This window comes from Polypterus senegalus, chromosome 9 (assembly GCF_016835505.1).
Source record: "Polypterus senegalus isolate Bchr_013 chromosome 9, ASM1683550v1, whole genome shotgun sequence".
Classification (NCBI taxonomy): domain Eukaryota; kingdom Metazoa; phylum Chordata; class Cladistia; order Polypteriformes; family Polypteridae; genus Polypterus; species Polypterus senegalus.
The window spans coordinates 69,007,815-69,034,676 of NC_053162.1; the positions used below are offsets into that span (position 1 = coordinate 69,007,815).

General features: G+C 37.1%; 1 protein-coding gene across 1 annotated transcript in view; it reads left to right on the forward strand.

Moving 5' to 3' along the window:
- The window catches only part of si:dkey-181f22.4 (receptor-interacting serine/threonine-protein kinase 2), a 45,979-nt gene that overhangs the window by 14,489 nt on the left and 4,628 nt on the right, over positions 1–26,862 (forward strand). The window contains exons 3-11 of the mRNA XM_039763198.1: positions 7,400–7,553; positions 7,787–7,942; positions 13,167–13,306; positions 14,770–14,819; positions 17,844–18,005; positions 23,408–23,484; positions 25,340–25,408; positions 25,637–25,811; positions 26,431–26,589. Of these exons, the coding sequence (XP_039619132.1) occupies positions 7,400–7,553; positions 7,787–7,942; positions 13,167–13,306; positions 14,770–14,819; positions 17,844–18,005; positions 23,408–23,484; positions 25,340–25,408; positions 25,637–25,811; positions 26,431–26,589 (1,142 nt within the window). The remainder of the gene's footprint in view (positions 1–7,399; positions 7,554–7,786; positions 7,943–13,166; positions 13,307–14,769; positions 14,820–17,843; positions 18,006–23,407; positions 23,485–25,339; positions 25,409–25,636; positions 25,812–26,430; positions 26,590–26,862) is intronic.

Genomic DNA, 26,862 nt, shown 5'->3' on the forward strand with positions numbered 1-26,862 from the left:
TTGCCTTACCATATGGAGATACCATTTTGAGCCTGCCAGGGGAATCATACACCTCGAGCAAAAATCAAAGTATCTGATAGAAAATTACACATAAATACTAAATAACAAAAATAAAAATACATTTATGCCTAACCTCAACGTTACTAAGACACAAATAGAAATGTTACAGTAAACCTACACTATTAATCCAAAATGAACTCCCCTATAGGTGTCGTTTGACTTTCCCAGGCACCCGAAACTGCGCTTAGCTTCGGCGCCACCTTGAAAACACCGGCTGGTAAATGTGGAATATTACACACAAGGCTTGTTTCAGGTCTTTCTTGGTCTACCATAGAAATTGTACTAAAAACCTGGGTGTTTTAATCGATGAGTGTTTTAATTTTGAGAAGCAAGTAAATGCTGCTGTTCATACAAGTTTGTATCAGCTGCAATCTTTGACTAGGGTCAAACACTTTTTATCCCATCACATTTCTTTAATATTTTAAGTAAGATTACATTTTATTTCCATCATCCACAGGTACAAAATGGCAAAAAAAAAAATTAAATGGGCGTGAAGCAGTGTTCTAGATAATGTTTTCTACGGCCATCCCTAAAAATAAAAATCAAATGATGTAATTTCTTATTGAGTTGCACCTCTCCAGTATTGTCCCAGACACTTGCAGGATCAAGATGAGCATGCATTAAAATTATCCTTGTGGCGGCCATGCGCTTTATTGAGACAATTGCCATAAGGTGTTTACTTATTTTGTCAGTTACCTGAATATATCTGTGGTTTGGGCTTGTGTGTATTTGAAATATTTTAAAAGTTCTAAGCACGCTTCCAAACCTCATTTCATGTGTTTTCCTAATGAAAATGTTTGCTTGTAGATTAGCTCTTGAAAGTAAGAATTTCAGTGTACACTATGCATATACCAATAATGACCATATGTACCAATAAACCTATATCAAATCCATCCATTTCCTAACCTGCTGAAACCAAATACAGGGTCACAGGAGCCAATCTCAGCCAACACAGGGCACAAGGCAGGAAACAATCCTGGGCAGGGTGCCAACCCACCGCAGGACACACACAAACACACCAAGCACACACTAGGGCCAATTTAGAATCGCCAATCCACCTAACCTGCATGTCATTGGACTGTGGGAGGAAACCCACACAGACACGGGGAGAACATGCAAACTCCACACAGGGAGGACCCGGGAAGCGAACCCAGGTCTCCCAACTGCAAGGCAGCAGCACTACCACTGTGCCACTGTGCCGCCCTATATCAAATCACGTGTTATAAATAATAACACATCTTCCTTCCTTCTTGCATGTTTTTTACTTAAATTTTATCAGCAGTAATTATTTCTTTGCAGGAGATACAGAGTTTTTTGCTATGTTAAAAGCACGTGTGTTTCAGAACTTTCTCAATGAATCAGTTTTGGGTGGCTGGGAAAAAATAGCTGTAAATAAAATCATTGCCTACACACTTTCAAATGAATACCTTTCCTTTATCAATGCAGTGTGTTCTTGTATGCAGTGCATTTTGGGAGTTCAATGTTTCAGATCTTTCAAGGTTTTGTTTCCTGCCTTTATTATTAGGCTCTCAGTGTTACGAAATCCAATGTCCAGTTGGTTAAAAAAACAATCTGAAAGCCTTTATACAGTTTGCACAAGTCATACAAATGAAAGTCTCTTTACTGGGTAGTCTTTTTCCTGTAATACTTCAAATACTTTAGGCCACATATTCGGTAATAGTCCTCATTAATTTGTTTAAAACCAGAAGTGGTCAGATGTATGATGTAAAGACTGTACCTCAATGCAGAGCCATTCTTTAACAGAAGGAAGTAAACTAAATATGGACAGATGTTGGCCAACTGTAGACTAAAAGGGAAATAAAAATATCATTTAAATAATACTGCATTTTTGTTAACATTGCATAAAGCCACAAAACCCAATGAGAACTGATACAGAAGTCAAACAAGACAATATTTTCTACATACCGCAGTTCAGCAAGTGTAAAATGAATTTACTTGAATGAGGTGTCATTTTAAACAGCATGATATTGTTTGGTAGCATTGTTTTAGTGGCACACTATCACAGATATGACCTTTTTTGGACCTATGACCTATTGTGAACAACATGCACTGTAATTCTCCCAGGACATGAACCTGGGTCTCCTTACTGTGAGGCAACAGCATTACCTCCGTGGAATGGTGCCACCACTTTATGAGGCCCATACTTTGTAAATAAAATGGTATTTTCGGAATCAGGGAGGTGTAAAACGTCAAGATTCATCAAAATCTAGAAATGGATTTTTTGAAGGATTCCAATACTTTCCCTATACAACGTATACGAGAAAGTCAGGGAGGTCTAAAATGTCGAGATTCATGAAAATCTCAACATCGAACTTTTGGATGATTAAAATACTTTCCCTATACTTCATATATGAGGAAGTGAAAAAAAACATCTTGTATGTATTTGAATGTCTTTTGATCCAGTTAATCTTTTACTATTCTTGTTTGGGCTGCTTCACCATTAGTGGCCCTTATTGCAAAAAGTACAAAAAAACTGTTGAATTTTACCTAATTGGTTTTATTCTGCATTTTGTAATTCTTTTGCTTATGACAGTTCTCAATATACTTACTGTTTGTACAGGTTATCCAGACAACTGAACTAAACCCTCATATTAAAGTAAAATTCATATCACTATTTTAGCTTTGAGGGCGGCACGGTGGCGCAGTGGATAGCGCTGCTGCCTCACAGTTAGCAGACCCGGGTTTGCTTCCCAGCTGCGTGGAGTTTGCATTTTCTCCCCGTGTCTGTGTGGGTTTCCTCCAGGTACTCCTGTTTCCTCTCACAGTCCAAAGACATGCCGGTTAGTGTGTGCTTGGTGTGTGTGTGTGTGTGTGCGTGCCCTGAGGTGGATGGCACCCTGCCCGGGATTTGTTTCCTGCCTTGCGCCCTGTGTTGGCTGGCATTGGCTCCAGCAGACCCCTGTGACCCTGTAGTTAGGATATAGCGGGTTGCATAATGGATGGATGGATGGATTTTAGCTTTGATACTGAAGCACCCCGGGAGTAGAGTTTGTGTTCTAATGATAGCAGAAACATTGGCTTTGTGATCATAGTAGCATATCTCTTTTTTTTTCAATGTTATTAGAGAACAAAAATCAATCTTAAGAAATCTACAACACATTTGTGGTGGCAAGTGCTGCTTTTATCTCACACAGAGTTCACGTTTGATTTTGTTCATTTTAATTCCACATATAAAGAACAAAGGTCAAAGCAGAATGGGCTGCTTTAACCTTAGGATTGTTCTAATGTTCTGCTGTGTGTAATATACTGTATATAGTATATTAATAATGCATATAATAGGTTTGATAGACACCTGTGTATATTTGAATTTCAAATATTTATTGTAATTTTAAATATTTTAATTCAAAGTTTTGCCTGCAAGTTAACATCTCTCTTTTATGCACTGTTGTGTTATCTATATTTATATACAATGCTAAGGTCTGTCCATCTGTCTGTCATGCTCTTAATCTTAAAGCTTATGACCTGATACTTTCTGGAAATCCAAAAAAATAGAGGTAGTGGTAACCTCATCAAAGTGACCTATGAGCATGTGTTTCTTATGGCAAAGTGACTGAGAGAGTGACATAACAGAAAGAAAAAGAAGTATGGCTAAATCTGCTGAACATCAAGCAAATTAAAAGAAGCTGTCGAGCATGAAGCACATCAGAGATGGCAATTAAGTGATAATAATCAGACAATATGCTTAGACACTGTGATGGATGGCCGGGCTCCATTGCTGGCCGGGACGCCCCTTCACCACATCTGCCAGGGGGACACGGGTGGGAAGCCCAGTATCTCCCCGTGGATGCTAAATGGCAGCCTCCCTGGGTTGCAGTGCTGCCTCGGACTCCCCCAGGGCTTCATGGGGGTTGGAGTTCTGTAAAGCTCTGTGGGGTTCCACAGGGGGTGCTGCAACAGGAGCTGCTGGCCCCTTTTGGGCACTGGTTTCACCTTACCCGGAGGTGCAGCCGAATGTTGCCAATCAAGAACCTGGAGCACTTAAGAGTACCCAATAAAAGGGAGCCAGCGACCACTGCTCAGCGGCCAGAACTGGGTGGAAGGAGGACAAAGCTTGCTGAAGAGGAGTGGTGGTGGAAGAGAGGAGGATAAGTGCTTGGTGTGAATTTTATACTGTGCTTGGGACTTTGTTATGGCTTGAGGGATTACGGGGAAGATGTGCCTTCCAGCTGAAGAAAAATAAACAGTTTATTTATTTTACACGTGCCTCCATTGTGAATCTGTCAGGTCGGGTGCTATATAGCGTCCTTCTTACAACACACAGACAAGCAGGATGTAATTCTGAATACAGCCTGATATGTTCAGGAAATTCAAAAAATTTTTGGGCTTTGCAACTTGATAGCCAAAAATGTTTATTGTAATAAAAGCACAGTCCCTGCAAGTTGATAATCCCCCAGGACATGGTACATATGTGTTCAGCTTTCACAATCAAGTATTATGTTTATTGATTATAAAATGTGATGAAGATCTCTGTAATAGGAAGAAAAAAGAAGAGCAGTGACCTTTGTTGAGCATCCAGCAAACACATCACAGAAGGCACTTAAGATAGAGCAATTGGGCAGCAGGCAGACACAAAGGTTCACGTGCATGCTAGACAAAACTCAGGAAACAGAATTCATGAATGAGAACAAGCACCACTTAGGAAAGATACGTCACAAATGTGATCACGGTGAAGCTGTATTTTTTCACTAGTTGTGCTACTCATCTAAGATGGGTTGAAATCTATGTAGTCAACGCAGACCTCAGCGTTAACATTTGCAGTGCACCATGCAATGCATATGCCCTGTTATATGCCATTTGTTATGGGGTTTGTAAAAGCAGTGTGAATGTTTGAGATGCTCCATCTTTGGAATGATAACTGCATTTTATTACTAAAAATGTTTGTGATACGCTATATTTAGGAATGACAGAGACATTGCAACTGGATGGACCCTCAGACACTTACCCTTTTACTAAGGTGGTTTGTGAAAACAATGTAGCCAAAATGGAAAAGTTCAACATGCTGCCTATGAGCCACCTTTATTTTTGGACCATGGCTCTGTGTGTTTCATTAGTGTGATTTAAAAATGTGATAATGTAAAACATATTGTCTTCTTTGTTTTGTTTTTTTATTTATTTTAAATTCTTTTTTCTACTTGCTGAATAGTTCAGATAACATAACATTTTTAAGCCTATCAAATTATATTCAGGGTTGCAGGAGTCAGGGTAGGAATGGTACCATGGGTACCACCAGGGGACACTGCAGCTCCCCAAACACCTTACACACAGGCTCGGACACAAGTGATTCAGTAACCCAAAGACTTTTATTTTCTGCTGAACTCTTCCAGGAAGAGGTTCCCACACCACACAACAATACAGCAAATAGCACACAGCAATGGTATATAATTCTGTTGTCTTCTCTCTCTGCTTTTTGCTCTGCTCTTCATGCAAGCTTCGTCCTCCTCCTCCTGACTCTGGCTCCCAGAGTTGAGGCAGACAGCTGCTTTTACAAAACTCAGAAATACCTGTACTTGTCCCAACGTTATGGCCCAGAAGCACTTCTAGATAAGGCTGGAGCTCGACTAAATAGGGCTTGCTAGTCCCTTCTGCACCCTCTGGTGGCACCCACAGAACCCAACAAAGCTGTGGCAACAAACTCCAATTCCCAGTGTGCTCTAAGAGTATGTGTGGTGGCACTGTAACCCAGGAAGGCTGCCATCTAGCAGTTTGAGGAAGACAATGCCCTTAGCAAGCTGCCTTCCCCCACCCTTCCAGGCTGTGAAGATCCCGGCCTGGTAAGGATCCTAGCTGTCCCTCACAAAGGTTAATTGAGAATTTACGACTTAGCAGTTTAACTTTAGATAAAACGCAAGCAAACTAAAAATAAAAATGATTTAGGATAATCTCTTTATTATAATAAAAAAATCCTTGGACGAGACAAGACTTTTTAGCCTGTGACCTTTTCAGAGAGATATTTTCATGTTCCACAAGACGAGACTCTGTGCCAAGAGATTTAACCATGCCTGGGGCCAGAAATAAAAGAGAAAGAGTAGATGACAAAGTAGAACGTCATAAAGCATTCAAAAAAGTTGGCATGAAACACATGCAGAGCAGGTTAGAGATAATGAAAGTACAAACATTCGAAAGTCTCAAAAAAATGAAAGTAAAGATTGCATTAGCTCAAACAAACGGAAATTATTACTCAGTGAAATAATGGAACAGCAAAATGACATTGAATATATTGTTCAGATTTAAACTTGTTGGAGTTGGAGACTTGTAGATCGTCTAATTTGTGTTGCCATCAGGGAAAAGTAGTGTTTCTTCCTAATGAAGAGGCGTATCCATGAGAATTAAAAGATTTGTTGTTTGGTGAAAGTGAAATCCACATACGCTAGTGGCAGAGACGTAAAGTGGTTGGCGCGTAGCACAGGCCGGGAGGGGTTGGCAAGCAAAGCGAGCAGGGGGCAAAGCCCCCTAGTTTTTCTAAAAATAAAAATTGATCTGTGTTGATTGTTTTGATTAAACCAAATTGATGTGCAGTGTCATAGCTATTGTATATTGCCAAAAGAACAATCCTGCAGCAAAACAGCTAACCATGAGTGAGCACCAGGTTTTGAATTGTGCTCATCTACAACAGGTAGGTTTTGGAATTAAATTGGTATTTTGTCAATGTAAAAATGCCGAACCACTACAGCTGTTAAGAACTGGAAAACCTCTATATTCTTATATAGTGCATTTTCTTGCCTTAGGTGTATGTTTAATATTTCAAAATCTGATTTTACAAGCTTCATTTAGGTTTGTGTATTTTTATTTTCTTTGTTTGAGTAAAAATTTCAGCAGAAAGGTAATGGGTCACTAAAGAGCACAGTAGGATTCATATTAATTTGCAAATGATCTATCTTTTAAAATTGGGGGCTACTAGCAAAGGCATGTGTTTGATTTCTAACGCAGTGTTTGCAACAAAGTGGCACAGTGGTTAGCCCTGCTGCCTCACAGCTTCAAGAAACTGGATTTAAATTCTAGCACATTTACCACTTAAGTAGGGTTCACATGTTTCCCTTGCATTTGTGTAAATTGATTTTTTTTTAGGGGGGCGCACCAGTTTTACCCCCACATCGCAAAGATTTGAGTTCTACTTAATTAGCTACTGTAAGTTCAGTTTAGTCAGTGTAACCATATGTGTAATTGTGCCTTGTGATAAATTAGTGACAGCCTTAGTTTCTGTTTTGGGCACAATGTTGCTGCCAGGATGTGTGCTGGTTCCCAGTCACTCTAAAATGCCTAAACCTGTTTAAAAATGGGTGGAAGAATACTAGATACTATATGCACCCTCTTTTTTCAGCACCTGGAATGAATGCCTTAGAGAGGTTTCATTGGCTGTTCAGATTAAATCAAACAAGTTATTGGCTCCCCTTGGAATCTACAACTGTCCTATGTTCTTGGGCATTGCTTCTGATTGGATGGGTGGTGGATCCTTACACTCACTCTTGTATGAGGTAAGAACATCATAGTTTTAATATATATGAGTGTGTACTATAGCAGAATATCTGATATTTGCATGAAACTGTAAATTATGTGAAGGCGAATAAGGAGGAGTTTGCACAAAACAGCTAACCTCAGGTTTCTCAGTTTTGCTTAATGTTAATATTACAAAGCCTTACTTTGTGGAGTTTTAAAAATGTACGTCATAACACTTTAGACATTTAATTACTTGTTTCTATTATTGCAGCATCTTGTCTATCCTGAGTTGCCTTTTCCTCTGCTTCTCAGAATATTATTGGAAGTGGCTGAAGGGTTACATCACTTGCATAGCTTAAGTCCTCCCCTCGTTCATCAGGCACTAAAACCAACTAATGTGTTAGTTGACATGAAGTTTCATGCAAAGGTAAGCAAGAAAGGAATTTGCAAATCTACGGTAACAACCAAGACTATATTAAAACCATTTTTTGTAAACGATGTTGTGCTGCCAGGCAACATCAGCTGTCAGGGTACATCCAGTGCCTTTTGCCAGCAGCATCTGCATCTTTAGTTCTTGAGCTCAGTACTACAATGCAATAGATAATTCAGCATTGTCTGCTGAATCTTTACTCACTCTGCCTTACACATGGATATCTAAATCCTCACATGAGTGATTTCTTTAGGATGCAACAATCAATTTTCAAAACAAACATGTTATAAACCAATATCATATAGTATTATGTCTTTTATGTATTATTTATACATTTATTTATGTATTATTTACATTAGTAATCCAGTATCATGCAGTATTATGTTTTTAAATTGGATCTCAGATTATCGTTGTTCTTCTTAATGAACCACAAAACACTGAGGCTCTTGAATGAAATAGTATATAATATTCCAGGAAAGAATAATAAAAAGTGATATTTGTAAAGAACACTACAGTTGCTACATTTCTTTAATCTTGACTGTTGCCATATCATTCAGTTAATCAAATGTTATTGGTTTGTTAAATTTACATATGAATCAAAATTAATTGTACTATCATACAACAGAAAACGGCATTCAAATCACCTTCATTTTATAGTCAAAATGGTAGCAAAGAAACTAAAACAACACAATCACTAATTAAGAAATAATACTATAGTCATAGTTTTGAGCAGGAGTGTGAAATCCTCTGGAGACCAGCAGAGCCCTTTGTAAGCTCATGATGGAGTTTTTAAATGTGTTGTGTAATGGCTAAAGTATTCAAATCAGATCATGTAAACAATACACCATTCCAAAAATGCATTAAGACTAAAACAAAGATGTTCTTTGTTGTCTTGCAAGTATATTAGTGTGTAACACATTTTATTTAAGGGTGGTACGGTGGCGCAGTGGACGCGCTGCTGCTTCGCAGTAAGGAGACCCGGGTTCACTTCCCGGGTCCTCCCTGCGTGGAGTTTGCATGTTCTCCCCGTGTCTGTGTGGGTTTTCTCCGGGTGCTCCAGTTTCCTCCCACAGTCCAAAGACATGCAGGTTAGGTGGACTGGCGATTCTAAATTGTCCTTAGTGTGTGTGTGTGTGGGTGGTGCCCTGCCCGGGGTTTGTTCCTGCCTTGTGCCCTGTGTTGGCTGGGATTGGCTCCAACATGACCCTGTGTTAGGATATAGCGAATTGAACAATGACTGGACATTTTATTTAAGGTTTAATGTTTCTATTTTGTCATTCATGCACAATAAACCATAATAATTGTATGCTACATTGTATTCACAGGGGGAAAAAAAATATAGAAACGTACAAAAATGAAATTTAGACATTCATATTTATCGTAATAAAATAAACTCCTCTACTACAGATGGCTGATTAATGAATAAAATTGTTAAGCAGATCAACAAGATTGGTAAAAGACAACAGTCAAACAAGACATAGTACAATCAAATATCAGAAAAAAATAAGATTTACACATAAGATTTAAATGGATTTTTGAAACCGATGTTTAAAAAATGCTTTTTGCTTCTAACAGTTTCAAAGACCTCACCTGGGCTTATGCACCCTGCTCATGCGGACTGTCTATACTGTCTAATAGGTTGTATGGCACTGGGGAAAATAATTCCAGGGTTGGGCTCCATGGATCTTGAAGAACATTCTCATTACTGATTTACTTATGGTATCCAAAGCATATTATGTGATATCATCTACTGTTAAATTCTGTTCCAAATTTGTAATATTTTCATTTTTATACTGTATTAAGGATTTACAGTACCTGTGCTCTGTTCTGTGTATTTTATTGTATTATCTTCTATTTGACACGCACTGCATGTGCAACCTTCATGGAAAGGGGTCTCTCTTTGAATTACCTTTCCCAAGGTTTCTTACATTTTTCCCCTACAAGGGTTTTTTTGGGAGTTTTTCCTTGTCTTCTTAGAGAGTCAAGGCTGGGGGGCTGTCAAGAGACAGGGCCTGGTAAAGCCCATTGCAGCACTTCTTGTGTGATTTTGGGCTATACAAAAATAAATTGTATTGTTGTGTATGCGCAGCATGTAAGAGGTGATCGTCTTCAGCTAATCTTTGTTACCATGTGGCACACATGATCTCTAAGTTCTGCTGCTTGTTTAACAGCCTGCTGCAGTTTCCTAAAATTTAGATTTTTAAGATCACTTAATTGGGCAGTAGTATTATGGTAATAATCATCCTACAAGAAAGTTACAGCTAAACGTCCCCGTCTTGTATGAACACTTTGGGTTTATGAAGGAGGAATAACAGCAGATTACATTTAGGGTAGATTCATTTGTTCCAGGAGGGTGATTTAGTTTTGTTACAGAAGCACCAAAAATATTATAGCAAACAAACAACAGCGACCCTCTTGAAATACACACAAGGAATTATACAAAAAGACAAAAACTTCTGACTTATAAAGGCATATTGCTGTATATATAAAAGTATAGTGTTTCTTGATACTCTCAAGCTGAATAATTTGAAAGTACATTTTGATGTGTCAGAAAGGGGATGTGCAGCATTGTTCATAATAACCAGTACAATTTAGTTTATTATTAACATGGAAGTTCCTACTTAAATCCTTTTTTTGACATCATAAACAGCATATTAACCACTATTGGCATAGATACATTGTGCTTGCAAGAGCGGGTCTGAAAAATCCAGTCGCCTAACTGGATGTTAATTTGATGTTGACTTATTGCCTTGCTGTGATGTTATAGTACATATTTTGACGTCATATAGAAATATTGTTGATGTTATACATAGTATTTTGAATTCAAAATGCATAACTTGTTTGCCTTTCATTTATTTTTTAAACTATGTATTTTTCGCTCCATAAGATGCACCTGACCATATAACGCACCTAGGTTTAGAGGAGGAAAACAAGAAAAAAATATTCTGAACCAAATAGTGTACCATCCATCCATTTTCTAACCCGCTGAATCCGAATACAGGGTCACGGGGTCTGCTGGAGCCAATCCCAGCCAACACAGGGCACAAGGCAGGAACCAATCCCGGGCAGGGTGCAGTGTACCAATACATTTAATAAAATATAGCAGAATAATATAGTATTAAAAACCATCATCACTGTCATTAACAAATCTTAAATCATTCTTGAGGCAGATTGAAGACTTGAGCGCCAGCTTAAGTGAAAAATTAAGGAAAACGTACTAAGTAATTGCAACACAAACACTGACTTAATCAGTTTTAACGCGGACATATGCCGACAAAAGAAGAGAAGCAGGCCGCTCAGCGCATCAACCTCTGAGCAAACGAATACTAAAGATACAGAGAAAGAATAGGAAAACTAGGAATGCTCAAGTCAAGTGTATTCGTGCAGTGCGCCATTACTGTCGAGTAATACAGTATATAAAATCCAATGTCTGTATGTCTGTCTGCTTTTCATGAGAGAACTACTTAACGGATTTAGATCGGGGTTTCTTCTATAACTTGCTTGAAAATTCCGGTTGACTTTGTGACTTCTCTCATTTCGCTATGTATCGGTATAGCTCGCTTGTGGTACCGATTTATTTGCGCGAATCCGGGCCAAGGGGAGGGGCCTTCCTCATTCACTCGCCAGCTTCGGGGCGTGTTCCTTAACTCCGCTTAGCTAGCGAACGAGAGAACAACTGAATTCAACTTTGTTTGATATTTAAAATAAAGTGTTACTTAGGTCTTGATGAGTTTGAGTCCGGGTATTCTCTTAAATGCATGCCACATTGAAAAGACAGATTGCAATTCAGATTGTGGATCATGATTTGTGTTAAAAGGTTCGTGATATGATTTTTATTGGAAAGATCACCCACCCCTAATTTGACTAATCATCCATCCATTGTCTAACCCGCTGAATCCGAATAGGGTCACGGGGGTCTGCTGGAGCCAATCCCAGCCAACACAAGTTTTCAAATTTATGTAGGATTCATTAACCCTTTGGCGAGTTACCGGTAGCTCGAGAGCGACGTGTTGGAGATCCCTGCCTTACAGTGACACTTTTTTAAAAGACACTGGATACATGAGCAGGTGGGAAATCACTCATGCACAGCCCTCTGCACTCTCCCAGGTCCCACGTGATGGGCAGAGGCTGATGGCAACTGACCAGTCGCCCTGAGATTTAGCAGTGAAGTGGGACATTTAAGCGTCCCCAGGCGTTTATCGTGGGCCTATCACTTCCTCTTCTAACAGCTGTCGCTACCGCTGACAGGTCAGGTAATACACATCACGGTCTGTGACGCAATATTTGCTCCATAAGACGCACAAACATTTCCACCCACTTTTGGGGAAAACAATGTATCTTGTGGAGCGAAAAATACGGTAATTCTTTTATGTATGTACTAAATCAAGTAATGTATAACTGAGTCAGTAATAAGTCTCTAAACAAAATTAAAAAAAAATTAGAATCCACATGATGAAGCAAACAGTTCTGTGCTCAGACTATACTTTGCTAGAATGAAAAATCTGGAGATCTAGATCTTGTGACAAGTACTCTGTCTTGTTCCTACATCAGTGCTGTATGTTATGGCATTTTGCTGTACTCGGGAATCCACTGCACCCTACCTATAAATGGAAAGCCATCCCTAGGGCTGATGAACATGGTATAACTTATATAGTAACACCATGCACATGAAGGATCATGAAAGTTTCAATGTTTGAATGTGAATTCAGCAGTGGGAAAAGCTAGAGCTTTAATAAACACAAAGATCAGAATCCTGGGAATGTAAGCAGAAAACAGGCACCGTATTGTTCACAAATTGCAAGAGCATAGTTAAAAACAGACAGGAAGTCTAGCAGACAAAGTTCAAAGCAGCAAAAAATTAAAAGTATAAGCCAAGTCCAAAAACAAACACACACCTCAAAATGCTGAGAAATTAAAAATAATTTTCACAAAATATTTAATGTACAATGATAGTTTAAAGACTGAAGACAAGTTCTGCTTTAAATTAAAACAAACACCTGTGCTACAGATAACTGCTGAATGATTCCTATTGCTTAGCAGCACAACTGAATTGGCAAAAGACAACAGTCAAAGTAGACATGAGGGGTGAGGACCTGAGCATGCCTTGAAAAGCACCAAAAGTGCTGGCTTCATCAGCCAGCTCCTTTAAAATTTGAAAGCAATGTTTGTCCCGGCATTACACTGAATTTAATTAACTGGTAACTCTGACTTTTACTTACAGGTATGTGACTTTGGCCTATCACATTGGAGAAGATTAAATGTCTCCGATGAGAGAAATGTACTCTGCACCAGAGACCAAGTATACCTGTCACCACAGATCCACCAAGGACAGGCACCTTCAGTTAAGGATGATGTTTACAGGTGAGTTTCTTAGATTCAGAAAGGACTGCCAATGAACGTTGCTTTAACTGGATATTGAACAGCGTATCTTTTTAAAGTTACTAAATTATTCCGCTTCACATGTCTGCCCTTACCAGTATTTTTGCTGTTATGTAGATATTTTCAACTTTAGGAATTCCTACACAGTCACAAGCAGGTCATGCTACTTTCATTTTAGTTGTTTGGCTTATGGCCAGAATGTTAACTTTACAAACAGGATGTCTGCTTAGTTAATTAATGGCCAAATGTTGTGTTTGGGAATTTTTGTCTTTTTTCACATCCAGATTATTTGAGCATGGTTATATTTTTTGACTGTTATTAGAACTCATGGAACTTGGGGTCACTAAGTCACACAAATTGGCAAGTAACTCAGAGAAGAAAAAAAAAGATGAATTAGTCTTGCATGCAGCTTGATCAGCCAAAATATGATCACCTGCTAGGGTATTTATAGCAGATGTTTATTGGATATGACATATGCCTATAGTTTAACAGTCCTGATTTTTTTAATTAATCCAACGTTTTAAGCAATATGCAGAAGCTTTTGTTCCCATATATTAATACAGTCCGTGAGCTGTAAATCTTGCAGAACACCAAAAATAAAAATAAAAGGATATTCACAATTTATTTTGACCTTCAAAACACCTTTGGTCAATCTTTAGGGTTAGATAACGCTGCATAAGCAGCAGCTCTGAAGACTTGCAAAGAGAAACAGGATTGTGGTGACACTCTACTGTATATCACAATAACTTGGCTTGTTTTCAGTGAAAAGATTTACAGTATTTCTTTAGAGTAGTTCAACATCCTCATATGCATATTTTGTGTATGCAGATATACGTTTGCATTGTACACACTGAGAAGATGAGTTTTAAAAAATTGACAAACATGTTTTACAAGATGGAGAGGCTTTAATAAGACGTTTTTTCTCTACATATGGAAAAAAAGTTGAAATTACTTTTTTTTTTTCCAAAATTTGAAATTCTTAAAACAGATTTGAACCTTGACAGTAGTATAGTCATTTTGCCATTGCTTAATGGAGATTTAGTGCAGTGTGTCAAGGGACTGGACTTTAGCACAGTATGAAAAATAAATTTAGCATTACAGGGTAATCGGGCTGTTTCACAGGTGTCAGGCATTGCCTTTTTAAAACCAATTATTTTAAAATTCACATAAAAATACATTATATATACATGAATGGATAGACTAAGTAGCATATTAGACGGCTGTACTCACACCAGGGATTAGACTTCACCTGTCAGCCTAACCACTATCAGCATGGTGTTTGCATGATTCAGTGTCCATGTGGGTAATGTAATACAGTATATGTAATGTATGTAATATGTAATGGGAAATAAAATATTTATACAGTGTGAAAAACTCAGGAATTGACTCTGAAAGTAACAGACACAAATACAACTAACAAAATTTGTGTTATATTCTTGTTCCAGTTATGGATTGCTTGTTTGGGAGACCGTTAGAAGAAGAATTCCATTTGAAGGTAGGTATTTTTATTTTTAAAAAAACTAATTGGAATTAATATCGTAATAAAGTATTTCAGTTTCAGCATAAAAACAATCAAATATACAAATATTTAGGGTTTTACTGTATAAAAATGAAAAGAACACTAAGAGTCAAGCATCATGAATAATTTTCTTGAGAATCATTAAACTTCACTCATCCATGCTGCATAGTTCAGGCTCAGTGAAGAATTTGAAAAGAAAAACACATTTGGATTGATTGCTTTTTCAATGTTTCCTTCTTAAAGTTATTAATTCTAAATACTTGCTGGCATAAAACATTTTTTTTTACACACAGCTATAAATCTCAGATTTGTCTAAAATTAACAATAACGTTGAAAGCAATCAGGGTAGTGCACATAAAACTGCATTCTGTTAAAGAGTTGTTTATTCGTATGTACCCAACTGAAGCAGGTCACTCTTTCCTTAACACATTTTGAAAAGGATGCTCGGTAAATTTCAAAATATGTTTTATTTTGTTAACTAATCAGAGTATATCATAGTAGACTGGCAGTGTTCCAGTAAAGATTCCATTTGCTACATTTATTTTTGTGAGACTGATAAGCCAAGGTAACAGCTTAGTTCAATTTTTAATTCAGTTTTGTTCTCTGAGTGCATTTGCCTCAGTTAGTCTGCATACAACTCTACACACACGCCCATTTTTATTTCATGTGTTTTTAACTTTCACAAAGACAATACTTGTTGCTTTATTTCATTCTTTCCTATTTTCTTCATACAAAGGATTTGTCAAAGCATTGTAGTGGTGCCAAATCCTAGGTTTGAGTTTTTAATAACCTCATGTTTTTAGGTATCCTTGAGTGCAGTTTGGATAGATACCTACCTTGGTGTGTGTCTCTCTTTCCATGTTTACAGTATATGCATGATTTGATGTGTTTGATGTATATATAAGACATGAACATAATAACTAATTGTGATTTCATGTGTCAATCTTAGTACAGTTCTGAAGTGCAAAAACCTTCTCGATTATGAACAAAATCAGTTAACAGTAATTTAATCTTTACTGAAAATAGTAGTGCTTCAGATAAATGTGGTAGGAACATGTCTTAGGTAAAGAGATATTAACACAGCATGATGTGGAAAAAGTGGCATGTCTTTCTCAGTTCTACAAATCATAACCATCACTTTGCTATCAAAGTACTTGTCCCCAATACAGGATGCATCTTGGAAGATTCCTTGGTTAATGAATTACTAAAATTGTAGCCTTAATTTTACAACTGAGACATAAAAATGTACATTTTACATCCTACTATAAAATGTGTAGATTGCAGTATTCTCATAAAATTAAGGGTGCAGTTCGGCACACGCCAAGTGGCTTTAGATAATTCGACATTAAGCCTTAAGGAAAACATTTATGTACAAACCATGTGAAAGAAATAGTGTTTTTCTTTTTTGCTTACTATGCACAACGCCTGCTGTCTGCCCACAGTGACAAAAGCTGTGCAATACTAATAAAGTATCTATCTATCTATCTATCTATCTATCTATCTATCTATCTATCTATCTATCTATCTATCTATCTATCTATCTATCTATCTATCTATCTATCTATCTATCTAATGCTGCAGTCACATAATAGATGGGGAGGGAGGGCAAACAAAAAGAAAAGATGGAGCTTGGTTAGTTGTTCAAGCGATATTATGATCCTTGTGCATTTTTGCTATTTTCCTGTGTTTTTTGCCATCTTGTGTATGACCTTCTTCCTATTTAATTTTGAGTACTTTCAGATTGAGGACTAAAGTAACAGTATTTGTTTATATCATGCTTGTCACGTTTCTCATTCTGTTGGCTCATCCTGATGTTCTCTTTCACAATGTCATTCATAGTCTGCCGAGCTCAACTGGGTGCCATCTTACTTGGTGTTCTTACAGTACAGAATTTCAATGTGGATGAAAAGAAAACAAAACATACATTAAAATGTATTTTATATATAAAAACAAGGCCAAGCTAATTATGACTTAATTAATTATTTAATTTTAACACTATATTAACTTTTCAAAACTTGCATGACCCAGAGAAATTGGTTCATGCTTTCATATCATCTTGGTTTGCTGGTCTCTCACTAAACACCATTCCGGTTACATTTTGCCCAAAATACTGCTGTATATTTTCTTATAAAAACATGTACCTCTAAAAAAGATTCATACAACATCTGCTGTATCATCCTAACATCAAACATCTATAAAGTAGATCATCTATTTCAGCATCTCCTCATTCTTTAAGAATGTTTTACAGACATTGCTATGTAGACCTGCTCGTTACCCATATACCACATCTCCTGGATCGTCAAACTTTATGGTTGTTTTTCAGAAACGTTTTCATACAGTGGGCAACTGAGTTCTTCTGGTTCCCACCCATGGAGAAAAAAAAATCAGAAAACAGTGTAACATTGGTTTCTTTTAAAAGAACTGTAAAGAATAATATTTACAGTACTGCTTTATATTTGGACATCCACAGTAATTAATAGTCACCCATGACACTGCAATGTTTATTGCTGTTTTAATCTGTTTCCTCATACAATTCGACCAAACCTTATTTATGCTTAACATTTTAATGACATTTTTATCATGATGAAGCTTCTGCGTCTACCTCTTTTTTCAGAAGTGCTATATAAATATAGGCTATTATTATTTTCTACTGATATCTAAAAATAGCAAGATAAACAATTTTTTGCAAAAAATGACTGAAAAACATCAAAGAGGCACTGACTTTCATACTTTCCGGGACAGACAATTACAAATACAAGGATCACTCAGAACATGATGTGCTGTTCCCTTCACTAAGTAGCTGAGGGCAATCAAGAATGTCAGACTTGTTCTGTTGTGTAGTTGCTTTGTTATTAAGTATTTTTAACTTAGAAGAATACTTAAATAGATTACTTTGCATTATGTCATTTTACCTTGAAAGATATAATTACAAAAATGACTCACTGCTTACAGTTCTTTGAAACTTTCCATTTTTTGACCTGGTGATCTTTCTCATCTTAGATATCTGCCAACCCCAAGAACTAGTTTCATGTGTCTTAAGAGGAATTCGACCAAGTACAGGAGAAGATTTCATATCTGCTTCTGTACCACATCGGAATTTATTGGTCCATCTTATTACTCGTTGCTGGAGCCCTGATAAAGACTCCCGCCCAGAGGTCAGAGGTAAGCCTGTCATAGTCTGCCCTTTGCACATGGTTGTTGACATCTTAAGAGTCATATGTGAACCCCCATGTTTTTTAGGAAAGTACGGATAAAGTAAAAAGTATGGATAAAGCGTGAATGCATATTATATGACATTATATTAACCATCCATTCATAATCAAACCAACTGACTCCATCTCAGAGTTGAAGAGGCTGGTGCCTGGCAGGGTCAGTCAGAAGACAGGAACACACCCTAGATTGGCTACCAGTCCATCACAGAACATATACCCACCCAATACAGAGTTGCCACTTAAAACAAAAACATACCTTTGGCATACTGTAAGGTAACTGGCTGAAAAATGTACAAGAACATCAGGAATTGTGCAAATTCAACAGTACAGTAGTGTCTGGGCAGAATTCAAAGCAAAGATTCTAGAACATCAATAAAGGCAATAGAATGAATTACTGTATTGTCATGTCATCCTATATTAATTATATTATAGTGGATATAAACAGACAGCACACCCTTTTTCAAATTTCAGAGTTTCTTGATATAAAAAATAAAATCAAGACAGACCTTTCTTCACCTTTAATAGGATCTTCAAACCAACAATATTTATGTGAAAAACACATGGACAATTTTTAGGAAATTGCCTAAGTGTTCACACTTTCTCTGAAGGAGTATTAACATGTTCCTGTCACTGAAAAATATGCTAAACTAGACAGATGAAAACAGCACTTCCACAAGACCTTCAACCACCCAGACCCATAAGCTAATATCCCGGGGGTGAAAGTGGACCTGGATATTAACTTGGGAAAGACCACGATACAAGAAGTGAAAGAAGCTATACAAAAGTTAAAGGATGATGAAATCTATGCATAACTGCTTAAGCTGAAGTCTAGTTGACTTCAGGAAACATATTAAAGAAATTAGTCAGCATTATTTAGTCATTATACAAGAATTTCAATTGTAGAGTCATTCATAAGAACAAGCTGAAAGAATCATTCATGTTGAAAGTCACTGTGTAGCAAGGCTGCAGCCTCTCACCTCTGATGTTTTCCTTGGCTATTGACTGGGTTATACACAGCATCACTAGTGGAAGAAGATGGGGGGATATAGTATACCCTTAACAATGTGCTAGAAGACTTGGATTATGCAGACAAGATTGTATTGCTATCAAGCAGGTACCAAGACACTCAGCAGAAGACTGAAAATCTGGCTGAAACAGTAATTTCTATAGGCCTTAAAGTTAATATGGAGAAAACCATGTAATGAGGAAGAACACCTGTTTGGAAAATCCAATTACAGTGAATGCTGAACACTGGAAGAGGTAGAAGAGTTTGTGTACCTGGGTAGAAAGGTTACTATAAATGGTGACTGTGAACTAGAAATTAACAACAGAATTAGCAGAGAAAAGCAAGCCTTTGCCATCCAGATGAACATCTGGAGATCCAACAACCTGAGTATCCACATTAGAATCAGGATATTTAAGAATTACAGTACGTCTGCACAATCTTTCTGTATTGCACATAATTTCAGAAGACCACCAACTCTATTGAAGAAAACTGGAAATCTGGACAAATACCATCTCAAATGATGACCTCTAAAGCAGGACAGGAACTGAACCATCTCAGAGATCGTACAGTTCATGTACAGGTCATGTCTGCCGAATACCATCCAACACCCTCTGAAGGACAAACCTCTGTTGGACACCACAAGGGAAAAGAAATCATGTCAGACCTAAAGAAACCTAGCATAGAATGGTAGCAAAACAACTTAAAAACCAAGGCCTGACTCTCCTGGCAGCTCTCACTGCAGCATCCAATAAAGATAATTGACACTCACTTACTATCAAATCAAGCACCAGACGGCACGAACAGGACTGAATGAATGAAACTGTGCTGAAGAGGTGACTATAGACTTCAGAAGGGTTGAATGAGGTTGTGTGCCTATTGACATTATTGATGTTGCTATGGAAAAACAGAGAATCTCTCATGATTCCTCAATGTCACCTACTGTATTTTGTTAAGAAGGGTCATCAGTACATTTGTTTTTTGAGAAGGCTGAAGAAAATCAATCTGTCTCCCTGGAACCTTACCAACTACTAGAGATGCATATTAAAGGTCATACTAACTAGATGATTAGTATCACAATTTGGTCAAATCGTAAGATCCTGCTGCAAGCCATCTGAAGCACAAAGTTCATCTTTGGAGCTAAGCTCCTATTAAATGCGAAATTTATAACAAAAGATATCACTGCTCCCTGCTGGCTATAATAAACATATAGAAATCATTCTAAACATAAAATAATCTCTTCCACTCATCTGCAAACATTTCCAAATTCTTTAATAAATGTTTACCACAATTAACAGACTCACAAGGAATACTCAAGATGTTTGTAGCACCTAATTCCTTAATCACATAGCCATTCAGCTTGCTAGATTTCAGCAGATTTCTGGTCATTTTATAATATGTCTGAGGTTCCTTAATACATCCAAAGCCATTTAGCTCTGTATAAAATATAAATTAGCTGCAATATTCTGAAATTATTTCAAGTTCTTCAAAGCACCGAAGCACTCATCTCAGAAAAAACTTCATTTACGAGGGGCATTCAGTTATAAACAGGAATTTTCATGCTCTGTTCTTATGAAGAGTGCAAGGGAGACATGACTCTTTTGACAAACACATGCATGTTTGAACTTCTCGTGAGTAATACCAGCAGCTCTTTCCTGTCAGTTGTAATCAACATGTCGGAGCAGGAGGTACACATAAGTGTTGCACAGCTAATTATTACATTTTTGACAAATGAAGGAGTCATTCTATATCAGATTTATTTAAGACTTAAAAATCATTTTGGGGATGAGTGTCTTTCTTAGTCTAGAGTGTATGTATGATCAGTGCAAGTCATTCAGAGAGGGACTATAATCAGTCCACTTAAGGAATTTTTAGGAGGGAAGAAATTCAAGTCAAATGAAGAGGTTATTGACTCTGTGCAAGAATGGTCAACATGCAATCAAAAGCCTTCTACTCTTCTGAGATTAAAAAGCTTCCTGATAGCTGGAACAAGTGTATTGCAGTGGCAGAAGATGAAAAGAAAAATAGTGTATAAGTTGTTTCGTTGTATTAAATAAACGAAGTGTAGGTCATAAATTCCTGATTATATTTGAACGCCCCCTGTATATTTGATTATATTTGAACGCCCCCTGTACTTTACTTTATGTATCTCTCTTTGGTATTCACAGTTTGGTGTCTTTTCATATGATACATTTGGTCTGAAAAGTTATATCAAACTGAAGAAATATGTCTTCTTGAATGCATATCTTCTCTTGACCCTAACATTTGCTTACAGTAAATGTTTCTTTGCCTTTTCATGTACTTGGACATGGACAGTTGCTTCTGTTAATTCTGTTATATGCTGAATGTATCCAGAGCTGGGGATCCCAAAGTGCACAAGTCCCAATACATTCCAAACGCACATCCAAAATACCCATTAGAGAAGGATATCTTCTTGAAACTGTGGCTAGTAATAACAGCAAACGCAGGATCTTTATAAAATAAAAGATTTACTCTTAACACAGTGCTTAGTAACAAAAGCAAGCTCCGCGGAGCAAAAAAGGTTAAAGGAATTGCTTGAAATTAAGGCAATCCAAATTGAAGAAAGACCCAATTAACACAGAAATCCAAGGCAAGGTCAAAAACAGAGCAGACAGGTTGAAAATCCAAAAACTCACAAAAGCACAGAAAAAGGCACAAGAACTCACCAACACCAGAGTGCATTCACAATTAGCCACAAGGAACTACTGTATGTAAACTGATGTGCTGCATAAAATAAAGACATTCACAGTGAGGTATCTGTATGTTGCACTATGTACAAAGGACAGAACACATAGTTTAGTGGTGCTGCTTGCCCTGCAGTATCTGACTACCATTTCACTGTTTTTGCCTAATAAATATTTCAGTGCCTGTGAAGTGTTAATGTGTTTTATTATTTACTAGCAAAATACCCGCGCTTCGCAGCGGAGAAGTAGTGTGTTAAAGAAGTTATGAAACAGAAAAGGAAACATTTTAAAAATAACGTAACATGATTGTCAATGTAATTGTTTTGTCACTGTTATGAGTGTTGCTGTCATCAAGGAGTTGATTATCATTATTTCTTTCAATCAGGTTCGTATTTGGAGGATGTGTTGTAAAGATAACAGGTTTCATTCATTGAAGTGTTCACTACCCAAATCGGTACTCATGAATCTAAGATGTTTAACAGGCATTCCCGGTATTAAGTTGTGGATTTGCCTGAATTTGCTGCCTTCTCAATTGTGTAATGTGTGTTTTGTTCAGCGCTCTTTGGAGCTCTTGCTTGTTCTCTGCGTACTGTGTTCACAGTCAGTTCACGTGAGCCGCTCGGAGTACATGCATCGAAGGTTCTCAGGTGTGCTTGTGCTATCTCATGCGATCTCGTGATGTCCACAGCTTTATTTAATGTTAGCTCAGGCCCAGCACTTAAAAGTTTCTCTCGCACTTTCGCTGAGTTTGTGCCAAACACTATTCTATCCCTGACCATCTCATCTTCGTTTGCATAAGCACAGTCCTTCACCCGCAGATATTTAGCGTCAGCGTGTCTATTGGATCGCTGCTGACGGACAGCCTTACAGTATATGGGCAGGCACTCAATTACATGGGAGGCGTGACAATGTGGGACGCAACTCCACCTCACATGGCAACCGAACTGCAGGCTATGGCCGTATATATGTACATAAGTAGGTTCCAGTTATGACCTTCACACGTAGAATTTTGAGATGAAACCTGCCTAACTTTTGTAAGGAAGCTGTAAGGAATGAGCCTGCCAAATTTCAGCCTTCTACCTACACGGGAAGTTGGAGAATTAGTGATGAGTGAGTCAGTCAGACAGTAAGGGCTTTGCCTTTTATTAGTATAGATTTATCCCTTGCTGACAAAATTTTATGTTGTTTGATTTTAGGCAATTGGTATTTGCATTTTTAGCTGAGAATTGTGGAAATATTTTGAGTTAGCTCTGTGTATGATATTACTGTAATTTCACTGAAATACTATTTTAGGAACGTTCTTTATTATTAATTGAGTTTAATTAATCCATATTTCATCAACCATAAATTTTGCTTTATGAAGAACATTTCAGTAGTTGAACACCATTCCTCACCTTGGAAAGTACAGAAACATTAGAGGTACAGTTATTATGAGAATTAGAATGATTTATGATTAGGTAACTTATCTGGGGTCAAACTGATGCTCTTATGAAGTTCAGATAGTAACATTATTCTTTATAATATAGCATGTTATCCACTCAAATTGTGGTTTTTATTTTGAGAGTATAAAAAGTTTATGAAGTATCTTTTGATTGGAAAGGTTTGAGACTTTGTACTAATGTCTCTTAATTTCTGTCTCCAAAGAATGTGTTGCAGATTTTCAAAGAGCTCTAGACACCTTTTCTCCAGACATGATATCAAGGGCTGTTCTTCAGCTACAGGTAATGTGCTAAGCAGAAATACTCTATTTAGTAAACCTAAAGAAAAGTATTTCCATGTTTATGTTGCCATGCTTAGTAATTCTGATCTTTAGTGAATACCAGCTACTTTTTTGATAGTTTCTTTATTTAAAATCTGCATCACCTCATTACTACCATCCTTGCCATTATTTCTCTTCTTTTTATCTATATTTAGTTTATTAAATCAGGAAAAGCCTTAAATGTTTTCCTTTTACTTTAACAGATACATGTGCTATTTGTGTGAGGGTTTTAAATTCACACATATGCAGGAATATTACAGACTATTTTAATATAAATTAAATATATAAATGGTGCAATGTGACAATAAATAAAATGATGTGACCATAAAAAAGTTTATTGTACTTGTGTATTGACAGGTTGCTTCACCTCTTTTTCATTTACTAATACCACCACAAAATACTTCCATCTTTCTTTTGTGTCACTCATACATCTAGCCTCCATTCATTCTGAGGATAAGGAATGTTTTACAAAACATAAGAAACACTAGTGCATAGTGGCCTATAATATTCACTGCGCGACATAAACCTCTTTAAACAAGGAAAGATCTACAAGGAAAAGTCTGTGGTGCCTGTCTGAAACTGAACAGTATGCTAACATTGATCATAATGAGAGTGCCCTGATTTCTTCTGTCAGCTTGTTGAAGTTGTGCTGGATTTGTATCCATCCTGTAAGCCTTCTTCCTTTAATTGTTACTTTAGAAATGTACTGCAAGGTTCTCATTACATATACAGGGCGCTGGGTGTACTTACACTAGGCATGTTTGTTCCGTACTGTGCCTAAGCACAATTGTACCCTCTCCCTACTCCCGCACTGGCCTGAATTACACTGTGATTAATGTTCTGGGTCTGGGCACGCTTTCGTCATGACCATGCGACTTCATGTAAAGCTAAAACAAGACCCGAACATGGTGTGACAGCATGCATGTTAAAATGAGTTTACTTATGTTGTAGTCGTTTTGGAGTTGTGTAGGGCAGGATAACACAGGATAATGCCCGAGAAGATTTTTATGGTGACAAATGATGTCAAGGGAGAAATTTGCAGCATTTCTTGCCATCAACAATTCATGTTTATGTGTAAGGTGAGAATAAAAACCTGCTTTTAACTTAAAAGATATTGAATGAAATGAAAATCGCTCTATCTGACTTGTCACATCATTGACGTCCTGTCTGTTCTCCGCGTTTGGGCACATTTAGAGATCACACTCTTCCCAAATGCTACTGAACTGTGCTCGGACCCACCTCTTCCAAGCTGGCAAGGGCACAGTATGATCACACTAGTCAAACAAACTAGACTTTGCGAGGTTACATGAGGGCAAAAGTGCTTCCTGGGGGAAATGACGAATCGCCAGTGTGAATACAGCCTTATACTCCTGCACTGTCAAACAGTACGCTAAATAATAATATTGGCAGCTTTCTGCCTCCAAGACCTTTCATAGGACCATCTCCTCTCTGTATCATTTGAAAGTATGCAGTACATTTTTTCAAAAGTAACCAAGATGTAATTAAGTCTTGGAAATAACTGTAAAATGTGTTTTTCATCAATAACCAAAATCTAATTTAGTCTCTGAAATAACTCTAAAATGTTATTGGGGTACATTGCATCTTATAGGAATATTATTCTCTAATAGGTAAACTTTGTGTACAAGTGTCTGCTGTAAGTTATTATTTATAATACTACAGTATTAGAAAAATAATGAGATTTTTACAGCTTTAGTTTTTATTAACTACGGTGTCTTCTTTTATGTACTGTAGCTATTCTGAAGGCACTGCATTGCTACATCCTGACTGGCTAATTTAAATTATTTTTCTTTGACCAGGAGAGGGCAATGAAAAGCTGTGTGAATCAGGCAAATCGGGTACTGCATATTGACTTGAACAATCTGGAGGTGAGAACAAACTAAAACGTTCAGATTTCAAAAACAACAGTGTGCTTCGGACAGTTCTCTGTGTTAGAGAAGATTGGATGTACAAGTCATTTTCAAATGCAACAATACCTAAATGCATGAAATAGTATATTTCATACTAATAACCTGTCTATTTTATTTGAAAATCAGACAAAAATAATCACATATGTACTCCTGCCTATAAAAGGACTTTGTCTTTGTTCATAACAGATTTCTTGTCATCCTACTGGCACTAAAATGGATATCAACAAAACTGTTCCCTTAGAAATACCAAAGACGCCACTTTGTACACTCCCAATCCCTGACTATTTCATGAGAAATTCTAGAAATCCTAATATTCCACGGTGTTTGGCCCAGGATGGTGCCATTCAGAGCAGTGAAAACAGTGAGTTAAATTGCTAGTCCTTTTTAAACATGTCTTCTCAATTGTAGCATAGCATTCTCTAGTAGTTTACTTAAATTATAAACTGTAATATATAAGCTGTTGTTTAGCAGTAATTAAATCATCACACACACATTTTAAAGTAAATTAACTTTTTGTACTACAGTAATATGTAAAAGAAATATATTGCTTGTTATGGCAGGATGTATCAGTGCTTCAAAGCAGCTGAAAAACATGTTGTCTGCATGTATCTGGAATGTTTTCTTTACAATGTCAAATTTGAATGGCAGTGTGAGAATACACTTCTTATTTTAAGTCATATGTGCTACAAATTAAACATATAAAAAATAAAATAATATAAAGTACATTACAATAATGTAAAATTAAAATAATATCTACCTTGCCAGAAGGCAGATTAATTCTATTTTTGCAATCAAAATGAAACACACTACATTCTAAAGTAAACTTTCCTTGATCTTTGCTGATTTGCTTTAATTTTTTGTGGTAAACATTTTGCAGACTCTGAAAAATTTGGTAGACTATTTTAAAGATTTACTCTGTTTAAATTTAACATCTGTTGCATCAGACACCTCAAAAATATCTCCTCATTTTTTGTACTCAGAGAGTTGCTACTGCACTGGTTTGTTTTCCCCAAAGCCAAACTGCCCTATGGCTGCAGGATTATCCAGGCAAACCAGTTCCACCAGTTACTGCCAAATGAATCCACATCAACACTTTCAGCAGCAAAAGTCATTTGGAGAGAATGGGAATTACATGTTAGGTAGGTACAAAGAACAGCAGGTGAAAAATGCTGCATGTCAGCACTATTATTTAGATTTATTTGAATGATTGTAGCAAGCCCTCTAGCCAAACTTGTTCTTAGTATTTAATTATAGACACTGCTTTCTGGGAACACTGCTGAAAATGAGAACTGTCCTTGCTCTGAAATTCTTATTAGTTGTAGTAGACCATGAAAACACACTCAGTACATAAATACATTATGCATTTTTTTTTATTGCTAAACTGGAAAACCAGAAAAAAGAACAATGATTTT